Genomic DNA, 13,823 nt, shown 5'->3' with positions numbered 1-13,823 from the left:
CAAATTAATGTATATACATATATCAGAAATGACTAAAAGGTTTGTGTCAAAAGAATATCTAAACTAAATAATGTCTTCATGTTAATCAGATTACAAATGAGTAGCCGTTACTGTGTTACTGCTACTGAACTACAGAACCGACGGTAATATTTTACCTACTCAAGAAATGACCAGACATTTCAATGGTCAACTTATCCATTCTATTAAAGTGGGGGTTCCGCGGGAAAATGTTTTTTTTTTTAAAGATTAATCTCCTGCAGTTTAGCTAGCAAATAGTTTACTCATCAGTCCCGTTCTTGCAGCCACCAGGATGTTCATTTCTCCGAAAAATATGTTTTATAAAAATGTAAGATGGACATTGCCATCTTAATTGTGGGCACTCTGAAGCCCTCCTGTATTTAGTTCCGGGATGCGGTGAATGCTGATGTCCCTTCATTCACCGCTCTATCCCGCGCATGGGCAGTGTTGACGGCGAGCCGCGCCGTCAATACTGCACAGTTGCCTGTTTTCCAGGAGTTAAAATGGCCGAAATGTATCCTCCCTCGTCACATGACCGGCTACAGAGTCATGTGACGTGTCAAATCTCGCGAGAGTTCGTCTCTTGCTCGTTATCAGAATATCCTAGTCAGCATGACGAGACACTCGTCATGAATACCATGATTCAATGCGGCGATCACGACACGCCCAGTCCCGCACAGATTGAATCCAAGAAGTGCCTGGTTCAGGACACAGAAAGGAGGTATGTAAACTTTTTAAACATTTTAAAACTGCGACTTTGGAATATACATGCAGAGCACTATTGTTTAAGGAGAACTTGTAAATTTGGATGAACCTCCACTTTAAAAGAAAAAGTACAGCCAGAGCTTGTTTGGTTGTACGTCTCCTTTGGATCACAGGAGTGCAGTTTGTTTGCACTCCTGTGACCCGTTATCAGCACACAGTGGGCAGAAGTCTGCTGTCTGCTGATATCACAGAAGTTGGTCGAGGCTCGGGCAAGATCGCGACAATAAAGTCGGGATCCGCTCACATGCCTGGACCGGCACCCAGCTCAGCCTCTCAGCGAGCCGCTGATAGCTTTAGCCAGCAGCTCCTGCCCCCTGCACAGCCCAGCGCTCCAGTGATCGCGGAGGGGGCAGAGCAGAGAGCTGTTGACTGACAGTCAGCAGCTCTCTGCCCACGGAGCTGTGAAAACTGAGAGATCTGTGGTATTAGATTGCTCAGTACTCAGTGTTAGAGCCGGCAGAGGACAGATGCTGCTTCCACCTAAGTAAGTCAATGCGGCCAGCTATAGCTAATCGAGCCTGGAAAATCTGACAGGGTAGTTGTACAGAAGTAGATCAGTAGAATCCAGCTGCCTAAAATTCTCACCTTCTTTAATGGGACTTGATCTAGTATAGGTCTTAATTTTGCTTTCCCCCAAGGGGATTAACAGCAGATTTTTATCCTAGATTTTTACTGTTTAATCCTTCCCCAGATAGTTACTCCCCCACATCAGAACTTCCACTCAAACCAAGCACAACAGCTCATAGGGCTAGATTCACAAAAGAGATACGACGGCGTATCTCCTGATACGCCGTCGTATCTCTGTGATCCGCCCGTCCTAACTATGCGGCTGATTCATAGAATCAGTTACGCATAGATAGCCCTAAGATTCGACAGGTGTAATTGACTTACACTGTCGGATCATAGGATGCAATTCTATGCCGGCCGCTAGGTGGCGAGGCCATTGCGGTCGGCGTAGAATATGCAAATGACTAGTTACGGCGATCCACGAACGTCCGCCGCTCTAACTTTACGTCTTTTCCGTTGAGATACGCGTCGTAAAATTAGGGCTGAGCCCTAGGTGTTCTAAGCAATATTAAGTATGGCCGTCGTTCCCGCGTCGAAATGTAAAAAATCACGTTGTTTGCGTAAGTCGTCCGTGAATGGCTCTGGACGCCATTTACGTTAACGTCTAAACAAATGACGTCATTTAGCGCAATGCACATCGGGTAATTTACCCGACGGAGCATGCGCAGTACGTTCGGCGCGGGAACGCGCCTAATTTAAATGGTGCCCGCCCCATTTGAATTGGGCGGGCTTGCGCCGAGCGCATTTACGTTACACCGCCGCAAGTTTACAGGTAAGAGTTTTGAGAATCAGGTACTTACGCTGTAAACCTGCGGCGGTGTAACGTAAATCAGATACGTTACGCTGCCGTGGAGCAACGTAATTGTATCTGAATCTGGCCCATAGTTCTTACAGTAAAAAAAAAAAAAAAACTTTTTAGAAGAAACACTCTAAATATACTCTCACATAATGACAAAGCAAAGCATGCGTATAGGTAAAAAAAATGCCTGTGCTTAAGGCCACTCACCACTCCCGATAGCACCAGCCATCAGCACTGCTGTCTAAACCCAGCCTAAAGTCAGCCATAGATGGAGCGATTTTCTTTCTTGCAACCCACTTGATTCCCCCATCAACAACACAGTCAGCGTTAATGGGGAATCCCTCCCATGGAGCCAGTGTGTTCACCCGGCGGGAGGGGCTGTCCCTGCCAGGAGAACACATCGATTACTGCTAGTGGCCGCTGGCAATAATTGCATGTAGAATCCGACAGGCTGGTTGTACCCAAGTTGATTGATTGATCAACTTGCGCACATTCAGCATGCCCATACATGGGTTAAAACTGGGAAAAAGAAAACATGGACAGCCAAATTTTTCCTTTTTTAAATCAAGTCAACCATCAAGGTTTTTTGGAGTACGGCTGTCCATATTTTCTTTTTCCATTTGTTGCCTTGTGCATTGCCAGCACCCTTGATCTCCTGAGACTACACTGATCATCCTAACACAATCCACCTGGAGAGGTAACTTTCTTTCTTTCTTTCATGGGTTAAATCTTGGCTGGTCCCTGCTGAACCGGCCAAGATTTGAACCGTTTATGGCTGGCTTTAGGCCCAATAAAGCCTCTGTATATCCTTTCTGCACCTTCCCTACATAGTAAAGGTGGACATCCTGTAACTCAAGCTAAAACAGGCAACAATAATTAAAAAAAAAACTTGTTGCAGTGGTCCCATTTCCACAATCCCCATAACATTTTAACAAGAAACCTACCGGGCAATTTAATCTGGATAATTTTCTCCATCTCGCTCACAATTTCCTGCCTGCACAGAAAGTCCTCCTGAGATATCCCATGTTCCGTCGCTGCATTTGCCAAAGTGACTCCCAAAGCAGCGATCTGGGCCTCAGAAGGAGGTGGAAGAGCTCGCAGTTCATTCTCTTCCTGCTTTTCCTAAACAGCAAAAGATTGAACAAAAAAAAAAAAAGTAGTTATCGCACAATAAAATAACTGACACAGATTGGAGATCATAATTCATATAGAGCATATACCTGGGGTAACAAAAAGAACCAACAAACTTACAATTCTAGAACAAACTGCTACTGGAAAATGCTAGAGAAAAGTTTTACAATATTTTGCAGGAAACAAACTTGCAAACAAAATATCAACCCTTCTAAAGCATTTATTAAAGTGTATGCTTAGACAGGACTTTTTTTCCCTTTAAGGCTTCATTTCCATGGACGTTTTCGGACGTTTTTACAGCCACTTTTCTGAGCGTTTTTTGCAGCTTAAAAACGGCTCGCCATGTTAGTCTATGGCCTCATGCCCACCATGACGTTTTTGAGCTTTAGATGGCTGAGCCGTTTTTAAGCTGCAAAAAAGACCCAGGACCAGTGCGTTCTGAAGCTCCAGCGTTAGAGCTGTAAAAACGCCAGACGTTAAAAAACGCTCAAAAACGCGCAAAACCGCTACATACAAGAATAAGGATTTGAGCACAGGGTCAAATTGTAAAAGTTAGATGACTGGGTCGCAACATTTCCAAAACTGCAGCTCTTGTGGGATTTTCCTGGTCTGCAGTGGTCAGGACCCACCAAAAGTGTTTCAAAAAAGGAAAACCAGCCAACTGCTGACAGGGTCATGGGCAGCCAAGGCTCACTGATGTACATGGGGAACAAAGGCTGGCAGGTGTGGTTTAAAGCGGAGTTCCACCCAAAAGTGGAACTTCCGGTTAATCCACTCCTCGCCCCCTTACATACCACATTTGGCATGTCATTTTTTTTGGGGGGGGGGGGGCTTCAGGAAAAGTGGGACTTCCTGTCCCACTTCCTCCTTCCGCCAAGGGGCTGCTAAGGCGATACGTCATATCGCCTTTTGGCAGCCCCTCCCTGTAGGCGATCGCCTGGGACACGTGACAGGTCCCAGGCGATCGCCTGTCCAATCGGATGGCGCAGCCCTGCTCGCGCATGCGCAGTGGGCACACTTAGAATGAAGACGCCGGCCGGAGAGGGGGGGGAGAGGAGCGGCGCCCCGGCCTGCGCGTCACTGGAACGTGGAGCAGGTGAGTGTATGTTTATTAAACATTAAAAATGACTGGAACACCCCTTTAGGCCTCATTCACACTTGGCGGACTCCGTCGCTACGGAGTCCGCCTGCTCCCGTCGGCTCAGCGGGAGATCAGTCCGCAGATCTCCGCTGAGCCGACGGGTGACAAGCTCCTCTCTGCTCACTGAGCGGGGAGGGGCTTGTCGGGCAACGCTGTGTCCTATGGAGCGATGGGGGATGGGGAATGGGGACGTGGCCCCCATACGTCTGTTTTCAGCTGATCGGATCGGGTCGGATGTCAGCGGACATGTCCCTGCTGACATCCGACGCTCCATGGGAATGCATGGAGCGGCCGTTCAGGTCCATGACAGACGGACCCGAACGGCCCGTAGTGTGAATGAGGCCTAAATCCAATAGTAGAGCTACTGTAGCTTACGTTGCTGAAAAAGTTGATATTGGTTCCAAAAGAAAGGTGTCAGAAGACACAGTACATCACAGTGTGTTGTACACACATAGGCCTGAGCACAGGGTGTGCCAGGTGTGCCTTGGCACACCCTAATCACCCTGTGTGGTGCAGATTGCATCAAAATATACTGCGTTAATATGCAGTAACGCACAGAAAAATACAGCATTAAATGGCACATAACACACCAAAATATACAACGTTAAGCGTGCACTAATGCACAGAAATATGCTGCATTAAACGTGCAGTAACACACTGGAATATACTGCTTTAAACATGCAGTAACGCACAGAAATAGACCCCTGATATTTCACCAAAGCTCCCTAATGGGGCTCCTAAAATAAAATAAATATATAATAAAAATAAAAAACTACTAACACTGTCCATTGCCCTACTGACACCAATCTCTGCCCTACTGACACTGTCCACCGCTCTGCTGACACCATCAGTATACTGTATATACACATGTAAATATGTTTGAGCTTTGGGGTGCACACCCTAATGCAATAGGCTGCGCACACCTATGTGTACACAGAATGGTCAGGGTGCCTATGGGCATACAATGGGCAAGTGAGCATGAAAACTGGACTACAGTGCAATGGATGAAGGTGGCCTGGTCTGATGAATCCAAAAAATGTTTTGAGGAAAACACAGACAGTTTTGAGATGTTGACTTCTTGGCCTCCAAATTCTTCAGATCTCAATCCAGCTGAGAATCCGTGTGATGTGGTGGAAAAACAAGTCCGATCCATGGAGGCGCCACCTCACAACTTTCAGGACTTAGAGGATATGCTACTGACGGCTTGATTCTAGATACCAAAGTATACCTTCTGAGGTCTAGTGGGGATTATGCCTTGACGGGTTATGGTGGGTGGTCATGATGTTAAGGCTAATCAGTATAAATATACAGTTAGGCTGGGTTCACACTACGGTTTTCCCGTCCGTCAGCCGCATACGATTTATATGAAAAAACGTATGCGGCTGAAACGGACGGGAACGTATGGAACCGCACACATGTGCGTTTTCCATTGACATTAATGTTAAAGGAAAACGTATGCGGTTGCCATACTGTTTTAAAAACGACCGCAAAACCGTGGTTTAAAAAACGTTTTGCCAGCAAATCGTACGCACCCGGATGCATCCGAGTGCATACGATTTGCAATGCATTCTCTATCTATACGTTTTCCCGTCCGGGCCCGTACGTTTTCAATACTGAAATCGTATGCGGCTGACGGACGGGAAAACCGTAGTGTGAACCCAGCCTAAGGGTCCTTTCACACGTGCGGACCGTTTTTTAGATCAGTTTTTTATCATCAGTTGATCCGTTTTTCATCAGTTTTACATCCGTTTTACTTCAGTTTTTCATCCGTTTTACATCCGTTTTTCATCAGTTTTACATCCGTTGTCCTTCAGTTTTTCATCCGTTTTACATCCGTTTTTCATCAGTTTTACATCCGTTGTCATCCGTTTTTCATCAGTTTTACATCCGTTGTCATCCGTTTTTCATCAGTTGTCATCCGTTTTTCATCCGTTTTCATCCGTTTTTTCATCCGTTTTTTTTTTTGTTAGAACTTTATTTTTATTACATATTTTGATGAAAAACGGATGTTAGCGGATCGGATGTTAAACGGATCGTCCGCTAACATCCGTTTTTCGTCCGTTCCGTTTTTTTGACGGAAGAAAAATAGGGTTTTCTTCTTCCGTTCAAAAAAACGGAGCTTAACGGAGACGGATGTTAGCGGACGTTAGCGGATGCTCATCCGCTAACGTACGCTATCCCATTGGAAAGCATTGCAGTCCGTAAACGGACGTATGAAAAAGCGGACGAACGTTCCGCACGTGTGAAAGGACCCTTAATGGACACACACACTGTATAATACTAGGTACACACTATCAATTTTATTTTTTGGGCTGAATGAAAAAAGAACTCAAGAGTTCGGGAGGAGCTTACTGTACTATCTGATGTTAGTAAAGCAATCTCCCCGCTGAGCTATTGTGTTCTAACAGGGGGACTGTCGTATGCCGATCAGATGCTTGTTTTCCAGCATACCCATTCGACAGAGGTAGGCTCCTGTTAGACAGGCCATTACCAGCTGATATTCGTCCCGTGTGTACCAGGCTCAAGTGCGTGCGTATGTGTACACATGGACATTCCCTGTGTACATTGAGATGCTAAATTTACAGACCATCCTACCATTAGTATGTAAATGTAGAGTACAATTGCCTTTGTTGCCCTACAAAACACTTATCTTTCAGCAAACATAACACAGAAGACACTGCAAAGGTTGAAAAACACAAAACATTTACCATGTGGTAATGCAATCACAGAACTAGAAATTATAAATAATTAGTAAAAAAAAAAATGTTTTAAAAAAAAGTGTTTAGCAACTAAACTCTGGATTGTATAAGCATCCATGCATGGCTGACCATTCATTCAGTCATTTAATCCAAATATGAATATGAGGTTAATTTTTAAAAAGATCATCAACTGTAATATTTATCATTCCATGATTTATTACTATTATATTAAATTTTATGCTCAACGGACGGCCATTTTTCATCACAGTGAATGACTTCTGAGACTAAAATGCTGGATTTTTCATTAATCGTTTTTTATATCCACCCATAAACATTTGTATAAGTGTAATGCCCCGTACACACGATCGGAATTCCGATGGAATTTTTCGTCGGAATTCCGTTCAAGCTGTCTTGCATAAACACTGTCAGACCAAATTCCGACCGTCCAAAACACAGTGACGTAAAACACTACAAGGAGCTAAGAAACATGAAGTTCAATGCTTCCGAGTATGTGTCGACTTGATTCTGAGCATGCGTGGGTTTTTTCTCCGTCGGAGTTGCACACAGACGATTGAAATTTCCTATCGTTTTTTTTTTTTTCCCCATCGGAAAAAAAATAAAACATGTTCTATTTCTAAACACAGACGGAAAAAAGTCAGATGGGGCCCACACACGATTGGAATTTCCGATGACAAAAAAAGTCCATCGGAAATTCCGATCGTGTGTACGTGGCATAGTAGACCTTCAACGTCTATGAAAGCATTAGTCCACCTGAGATTATTTATATATATATATATATATATATATATATATATATACACACACATATATACATTCATACATACACACACACGACTACCTTAACACAAACATCATACAATTAGATGAAAACTGTTCATAGTAGAGATGTAATAATGATGGCCACAGACATGATGGGGATCTTTCCCCAAATAAAATGGACTCCAAAATAGATTATTCTATTTCTGATGGACCAAAAACTGCAACATATGACCCGGGCAAGCAACCCAAACAACAAGACAGGCCTGAACAATTTCTGAATACGTTCTGACGCGATCGTTTTTTTAACCGATGGTGTGTAGGCGCGACGGACCATCAGTCAGCTTCATCGGTTAACCGATGAAAACGGTCCATCGCTCCGTTCTCATCGGATGGACTGATCGTGTATACGCGGCATTAGTGTTTTAAAAGGATAACCTAAAATTTAAGCAGAACACACATAATGGCAAATGATCGGCAAATATCTCTATATATGCCGATCATTTGCCCTTATTCAGAAGGAACAAATATCACTTGCACCGTGAGCATAATCTTTTTTTTAGCACACAATCTTCAGATCTGTTTTAAATGAAGGTTCATTCTTTCAGGTCTATGACCACCATTGGAGTAAATTCTAGAAACCACACACACACACACGATCAATGGCTACTTACCAATTCCTTCTCGGCGGACAGCTGTTGCGCGGTACAAGAGACACCAGTGACACACATACTGAAGCTCACAAACACAAACAAGCTGCAAATCTACGTCTCGCAGATACAGACAGAAAAGCACCGGGGGTAACTTTACCAGGATATTCTTTTTGTGGCGTTTCTCCTTAATGTGCTTGTGAGCCCCCTGTACGTTCTCGATGTGAACGGAGCACAGCTTGCATAGATACTGGCAGTTGGAGAAGTCTGGAGATCTCTGAAAAGAAGTGTGAGAGGGTGGGGGCTGGTAAACATCCTGCAGAATTACAATCACAAAAGATGCATTTCACGTTAATTGTCTTACAGACGGGGTGATCAGTCTGTGGTCGGCACCTCCCACCTGCCCTTCGTGTGTGTGTGTGTCATCAGTCTGACGGTTGAAGATCACATGACCAGAGAATATAAAAAATGGCTACTTGGGTAATAGACAGAAGATGCTAGTAATAAAGTCTGGCTTTAGTTTAGAATTAGATGAACACACTCTGTCTGCATTCACTTTTTTCTTCCTTCATTTTCAGCTGATGATCCTGCTACTACCACACTTCCTATCCTAGGGGGGAAACTGTACTGAATCTATGAAGGAGAAGTGTTGTCACTCTAGAACAGGAAGTGTGTTCTTTTAATGTAAGCCTCAAAGTGTATCAAAACCCAAGAACAAAAATGTAATACATTGCAGTGTATTGGGGCTAAGGAACCCTCACCAGATCCCAATAATATATAGCAGGGGTCTCCAAACTTTTCAAGCAAAGGTCCAGTTTATTGTCCTTCAGACTTTAGGAGGGCCAGTTTGTGGCCAGCAGGGGCAGAAAATTTCAGCATCCGTGACAATAAAAATGGCCTCAGGATTGGTGGTCAATAGGCGGAGTGGTGCCCCCATTAGTAGAAGGAATAGTATCCCATCATTGGATTCAGTGGATGAAAGAGTGCCCCATTGTTGGTGTCAGTGTGAGGAATAGTGCCTCATATAAGTGGAAGCAATAGCACCCCAAGGGCCGGATAGAAGCAAGCAAAGGGCCACATATGGCCCTCGGGCCGCAGTTTGGAGACCCCTGATATATAGGGTCCATATATATATATATATAGGCCTGGATTCACAAACGTATCTCGAGATACGCCGCGTAAGTGTAACAATGCGCCGTCGTATCTATGCGCCGTGCCCACAATCTGAGATACGCCTAAAAATAGGCTTCCTACGACCGACGTAACTTGCCTACGCCGTCGTATCGTGGGCGCATATTTACGCTGGGCGCATTTGCCGCTCCTATTGATTTTCTATGCACAGGGCTTTTTTTCAGGGGGAACTTGGGGGAACTCAGTTCCACCACCTTTAGCTCAGACCCTTTGGTGCCTGCTCACCACAATCACTTGTAAACACAGAAGTCTGGTTTCTGTGTTTACAAGTTACAGCTCTGCACTCTGTGTGAAACCCCCCCTGAACTCTGTACTCTGTATGTAATGCAATCCTGGCATTTAATGCCCCTTTAAGACCCTTCTACTGTTTGTGAAATCTGAACGGGGTTGTGGTTGAGTTCCTGCACCTATTTTCTGAGAAAAAAAGCTCTGTCTATGCACATATGCAAATGAGGGAGATACGCCGATTCACAAACGTACTTGCGCCCGGCGCATAATATACGTGGTTTGCGTAAGTCGTACGTCCGGCGTAAAGTTATTCCCCATCTATGAGGCGCAACCCATGCAAAGGTATGGACCAGGGAACACAAGCCGTCGTATTTTACGTCGTTTACGTAGTACGTGAATAGGGCTGGGCGTAGGTTACGTTCACACCATAGGCAGTGATTCGACGTATGTTAGACAGTTGTTTCGACGTGATTGTGCGCATGCGCACTGGGATACATCCACGGGACGGCGCACGCGCCGTTCATTTAAAGTACTTGTCTGGCACTCGGCCCAGCATTTGCATGGGGTCACGCCTCATTAGCACGGCTCACGCCCACTTCCACCTACGACGGCTTACGCCAAGGGAACACAGCGCAGTTTGGGAGGCAAGTGCTTTGTAAATTCGGTGCTTGCCTCTCTGCGCGACGTCGGCGTAGCGTATATTAGATGGTTGTGCCTACTAACGATCGGTTTTGACCTATCGGTTAGGAATCCATCGGTTAAATTTATAGCAAGTTGGCTTTTTTTTAACCAATGGTTAAATAACCTATGGGGCCCACACACGATCAGTTTTGACCGATGAAAACGGTCCATCAGACCGTTGTCCTCTGGTTAACCGATCATGTGTACGAGGCCTTAGCCTGCTGGATCTTACGCGTGATTATCAATAGCGGCGGCTTGGCTAAAAACGATATATAAAGGAGTGCAAACCAAACTGCACTACTGTAATCCATAGGAGAAGTAGCCAAAAAAGCTTTGCCTATACTTCTTCTTTAACCACTTGCGGACCGCCGCATGTACATTTACGTCGGCAGAATGGCACATTGGCGTACCTGTACGTCCCTGCCTAGACGTGGGTCGGGGCTCGGGGGTCCGATCGGGACCCCCCCCCCGGTACATGCAGCGGTTCCCGTGGCTGTCCGAGCGATCCGGGATGAGGGGGCGGCTGTTTGTTTTTGTCCGCCCCCTCCGGATCGCTCTCAGCCAATCCGCGCGCTCCCCCGTGTGTCACTTCCTCCTCCTGTGTAAACACAGGAAGAGGGAAGTGATGTGATCTCTCCTCTCGGTGGTATTTTCAACCGCCGCTGAGGAGAGATCACATCACACAGTGAGTCTGCACAACACTACACTGACACCAGTACACGCAGGCACATTAACCCCTTGCGATCACCCACCCCCCTGTAACAGTGTCACTGAATGCAGTGATCATATATGTACTGATCACTGCATTTAGTGTCAGTGTAACAGGCAGTTAGTGTTAGGTCCAGGGTAGCCCCCGTACCCCCCCTAATAAAGTTTTAACCCCTTGATCACCGCCCTAGTTAACCCTTTCACTCCCTATTGCCAGTGTCACTAAGCGATCATTTTTCTGATTGCTGTACTAGTGTCGCTGTTCCCGCTAGGTAGCTATTTTTTTTTTTATTGTGATTTTTTTTTACTAAAGACATGTGGCTGAATACATTTTGGCCTAAATGTTTGACTAAAATTTAGTTTATTTGATTTTTCTTATAACAAAAAGTAAAAAATATTTTTTTTTTCAAAAATGTCGCTCTATTTTTGTATATAGCGCAAAAAATAAAAATCGCAGAAGCGATTAAATACCATCAAAAGAAAGCTCTATTTGTGAAAAGAAAAGGATGCGAATTTTGTTTGGGAGCCACGTCGCACGACCGCGCAATTGTCTGTTAAAGCGACGCAGTGCCGAATTGTAAAAACCCCTTGGGTCATTTAGCAGCATATTGGTCCGGTCCTCAAGTGGTTAATTTTATGACTAAAGTTCCACTTTTAGGCTTCATTTCCACTGGCGTTTTTACAGCCACTTTTTTTAGACTTTTTTACAGCTTAAAAACGCCTGTCCATGTTTATTTTGTAAAAAAAAAAATATATATTTTTTGTGAGCTGGAGCTCAAAAACGCTGCGGTGGCGTTTTTGAGAGTTTTTGCGCGTTTTTTTAATGTCTGGCGTTTTTACAGCTCTATTGCTGGAGCCACGGAACGCCCTGGTCCCGCGTTTTTTTTACAGCTCAAAAACGCCTATGTGGGCATGATGCCATAGAATAACATGGACAGGCGTTTTTAAGCTGTAAAAAACGCTCAGAAAAGTGGCTGTAAAAACGCCAGTGGAAATGAAGCCTAAGGCTGCATTCACACCTCCGCGACAAGATACGCCGCGTACGCGGCGTATTTTGCCGCGAGTGTGTAACTTTTTTTTTTTTTTTAACAAAGCCTTCCCATTGCTTTGTATGGCCGAACGCCAATGCCGCCTGAAAAAAAGGGTCCGGGACTCTCCATAGATAGCAATGGGAATTCTCCCCTCCAGCGGCACGAGCGTCCGGCGTCGGGCGTTTTGTCGCGGAGGTGTGAATGGGCTCTAAATCAGAAGTAGCAGTGAAGCAAAACCTTTGTTTAGCACTGAAAATATGGAAGTAAAATATGGCTGTCCACATAGAAATATACAATTATAGAAAAAGGCTTTTCAAATATTACCAAAATTGAAGAGTGTTTGCAGTATGCTGATCAATTTAACATGCATGTAAGAAAAGCAATAAAAAGTTATACGTTCCCTAAGATCAAGTTCGGACTTGTGAGATTAAGCAGTGGGGGGTGCTGATAAGTAGCAGCTTCAATCCACACCCCATGTCATATTACAATGAGTAGGTGGAGTTGTTTTCACACCTTGTTTCCAATACTAAAAGACAGACACATTTGAAAAAGGTGTAAATCTTGTACTGATTGAGATGTAAAATCACTCCGAATACAACTACTAGGACTATGATAATTAGGTACAAGTAGTCTATACGAACAGCTAAAGAACTTCAGAAAGGCCTATGCCTGAAATTGTATGCCTAAACTGTCCCCTTAAAGTGGTTGTAAACCCTCCCTCCTAACTTTTACCTGTAGGTAAGCTTAACATAAGGCTTATTAACCACTTAAGACCCGGACCTTTAGGCAGCTAAAGGACCTGGCCAGTTTTTGCGATTCGGCACTGCGTCGCTTTAACTGGCAATTGCGCGGTCGTGCGAAGTGGCTCCCAAACAAAATTGGCGTCCTTTTTTTCCCACAAATAGAGCTTTCTTTTGGTGGTATTTGATCACCTCTGCGGTTTTTCTTTTTTGCGCTATAAACAAAAATAGAGCGACAATTTTGAAAAAAAAACAATATTTTTTACTTTTTGCTATAATAAATATCCCCCAAAAATATATAAAAACTATTTTTCCCTCAGTTTAGGCCGATACGTATTCTTCTACCTATTTTTGGTATAAAAAAAAAATCGCAATAAGCGTTTATCGATTGGTTTGCGCTAAATTTATAGCGTTTTCAAAATAGGGGATAGTTTTATTACATTTTTATTAATATTTTTTTTTTACTACTAATGGCGGCGATCAGCGATTTTTTTTTTTGTGACTGCGACATTATGGCGGACACATCGGACAATTTTGACACATTTTTGGGACCATTGTCATTTTCACAGCAAAAAATGCATTAAAAATGACAATTGCAGTTTGGGAGTTAACCACTAGGGGGCGCTGAAGGGGTTAAGTGCGACCTCATCTGTGTTTCTAACTGTAGGGGGGGCGGGGCCGGACGTGTGACGTTATT

The 13,823-nt window shown here is 44.3% G+C and overlaps 1 protein-coding gene across 2 annotated transcripts in view; it reads right to left on the bottom strand.

Annotated features, from left to right (window-relative positions):
- The window catches only part of TUT4 (terminal uridylyl transferase 4), a 115,727-nt gene that overhangs the window by 76,932 nt on the left and 24,972 nt on the right, over window positions 1-13,823 (bottom strand). For both annotated transcript variants that reach the window (XM_040360467.1, XM_040360468.1), the window contains 2 exons: window positions 8,708-8,824; window positions 3,094-3,271 (listed from right to left, as the gene is read on the bottom strand). In XM_040360467.1, coding sequence (XP_040216401.1) covers window positions 3,094-3,271; window positions 8,708-8,824 — 295 coding nt within the window. The remainder of the gene's footprint in view (window positions 1-3,093; window positions 3,272-8,707; window positions 8,825-13,823) is intronic.

The sequence above is a fragment of the Rana temporaria genome, chromosome 7, assembly GCF_905171775.1.
Source record: "Rana temporaria chromosome 7, aRanTem1.1, whole genome shotgun sequence".
Taxonomy (NCBI): Eukaryota; Metazoa; Chordata; class Amphibia; order Anura; family Ranidae; genus Rana; species Rana temporaria.
The sequence above is the reverse complement of the archived record's forward strand: the minus strand, read 5'-3'. Positions and strand labels throughout refer to the sequence as shown.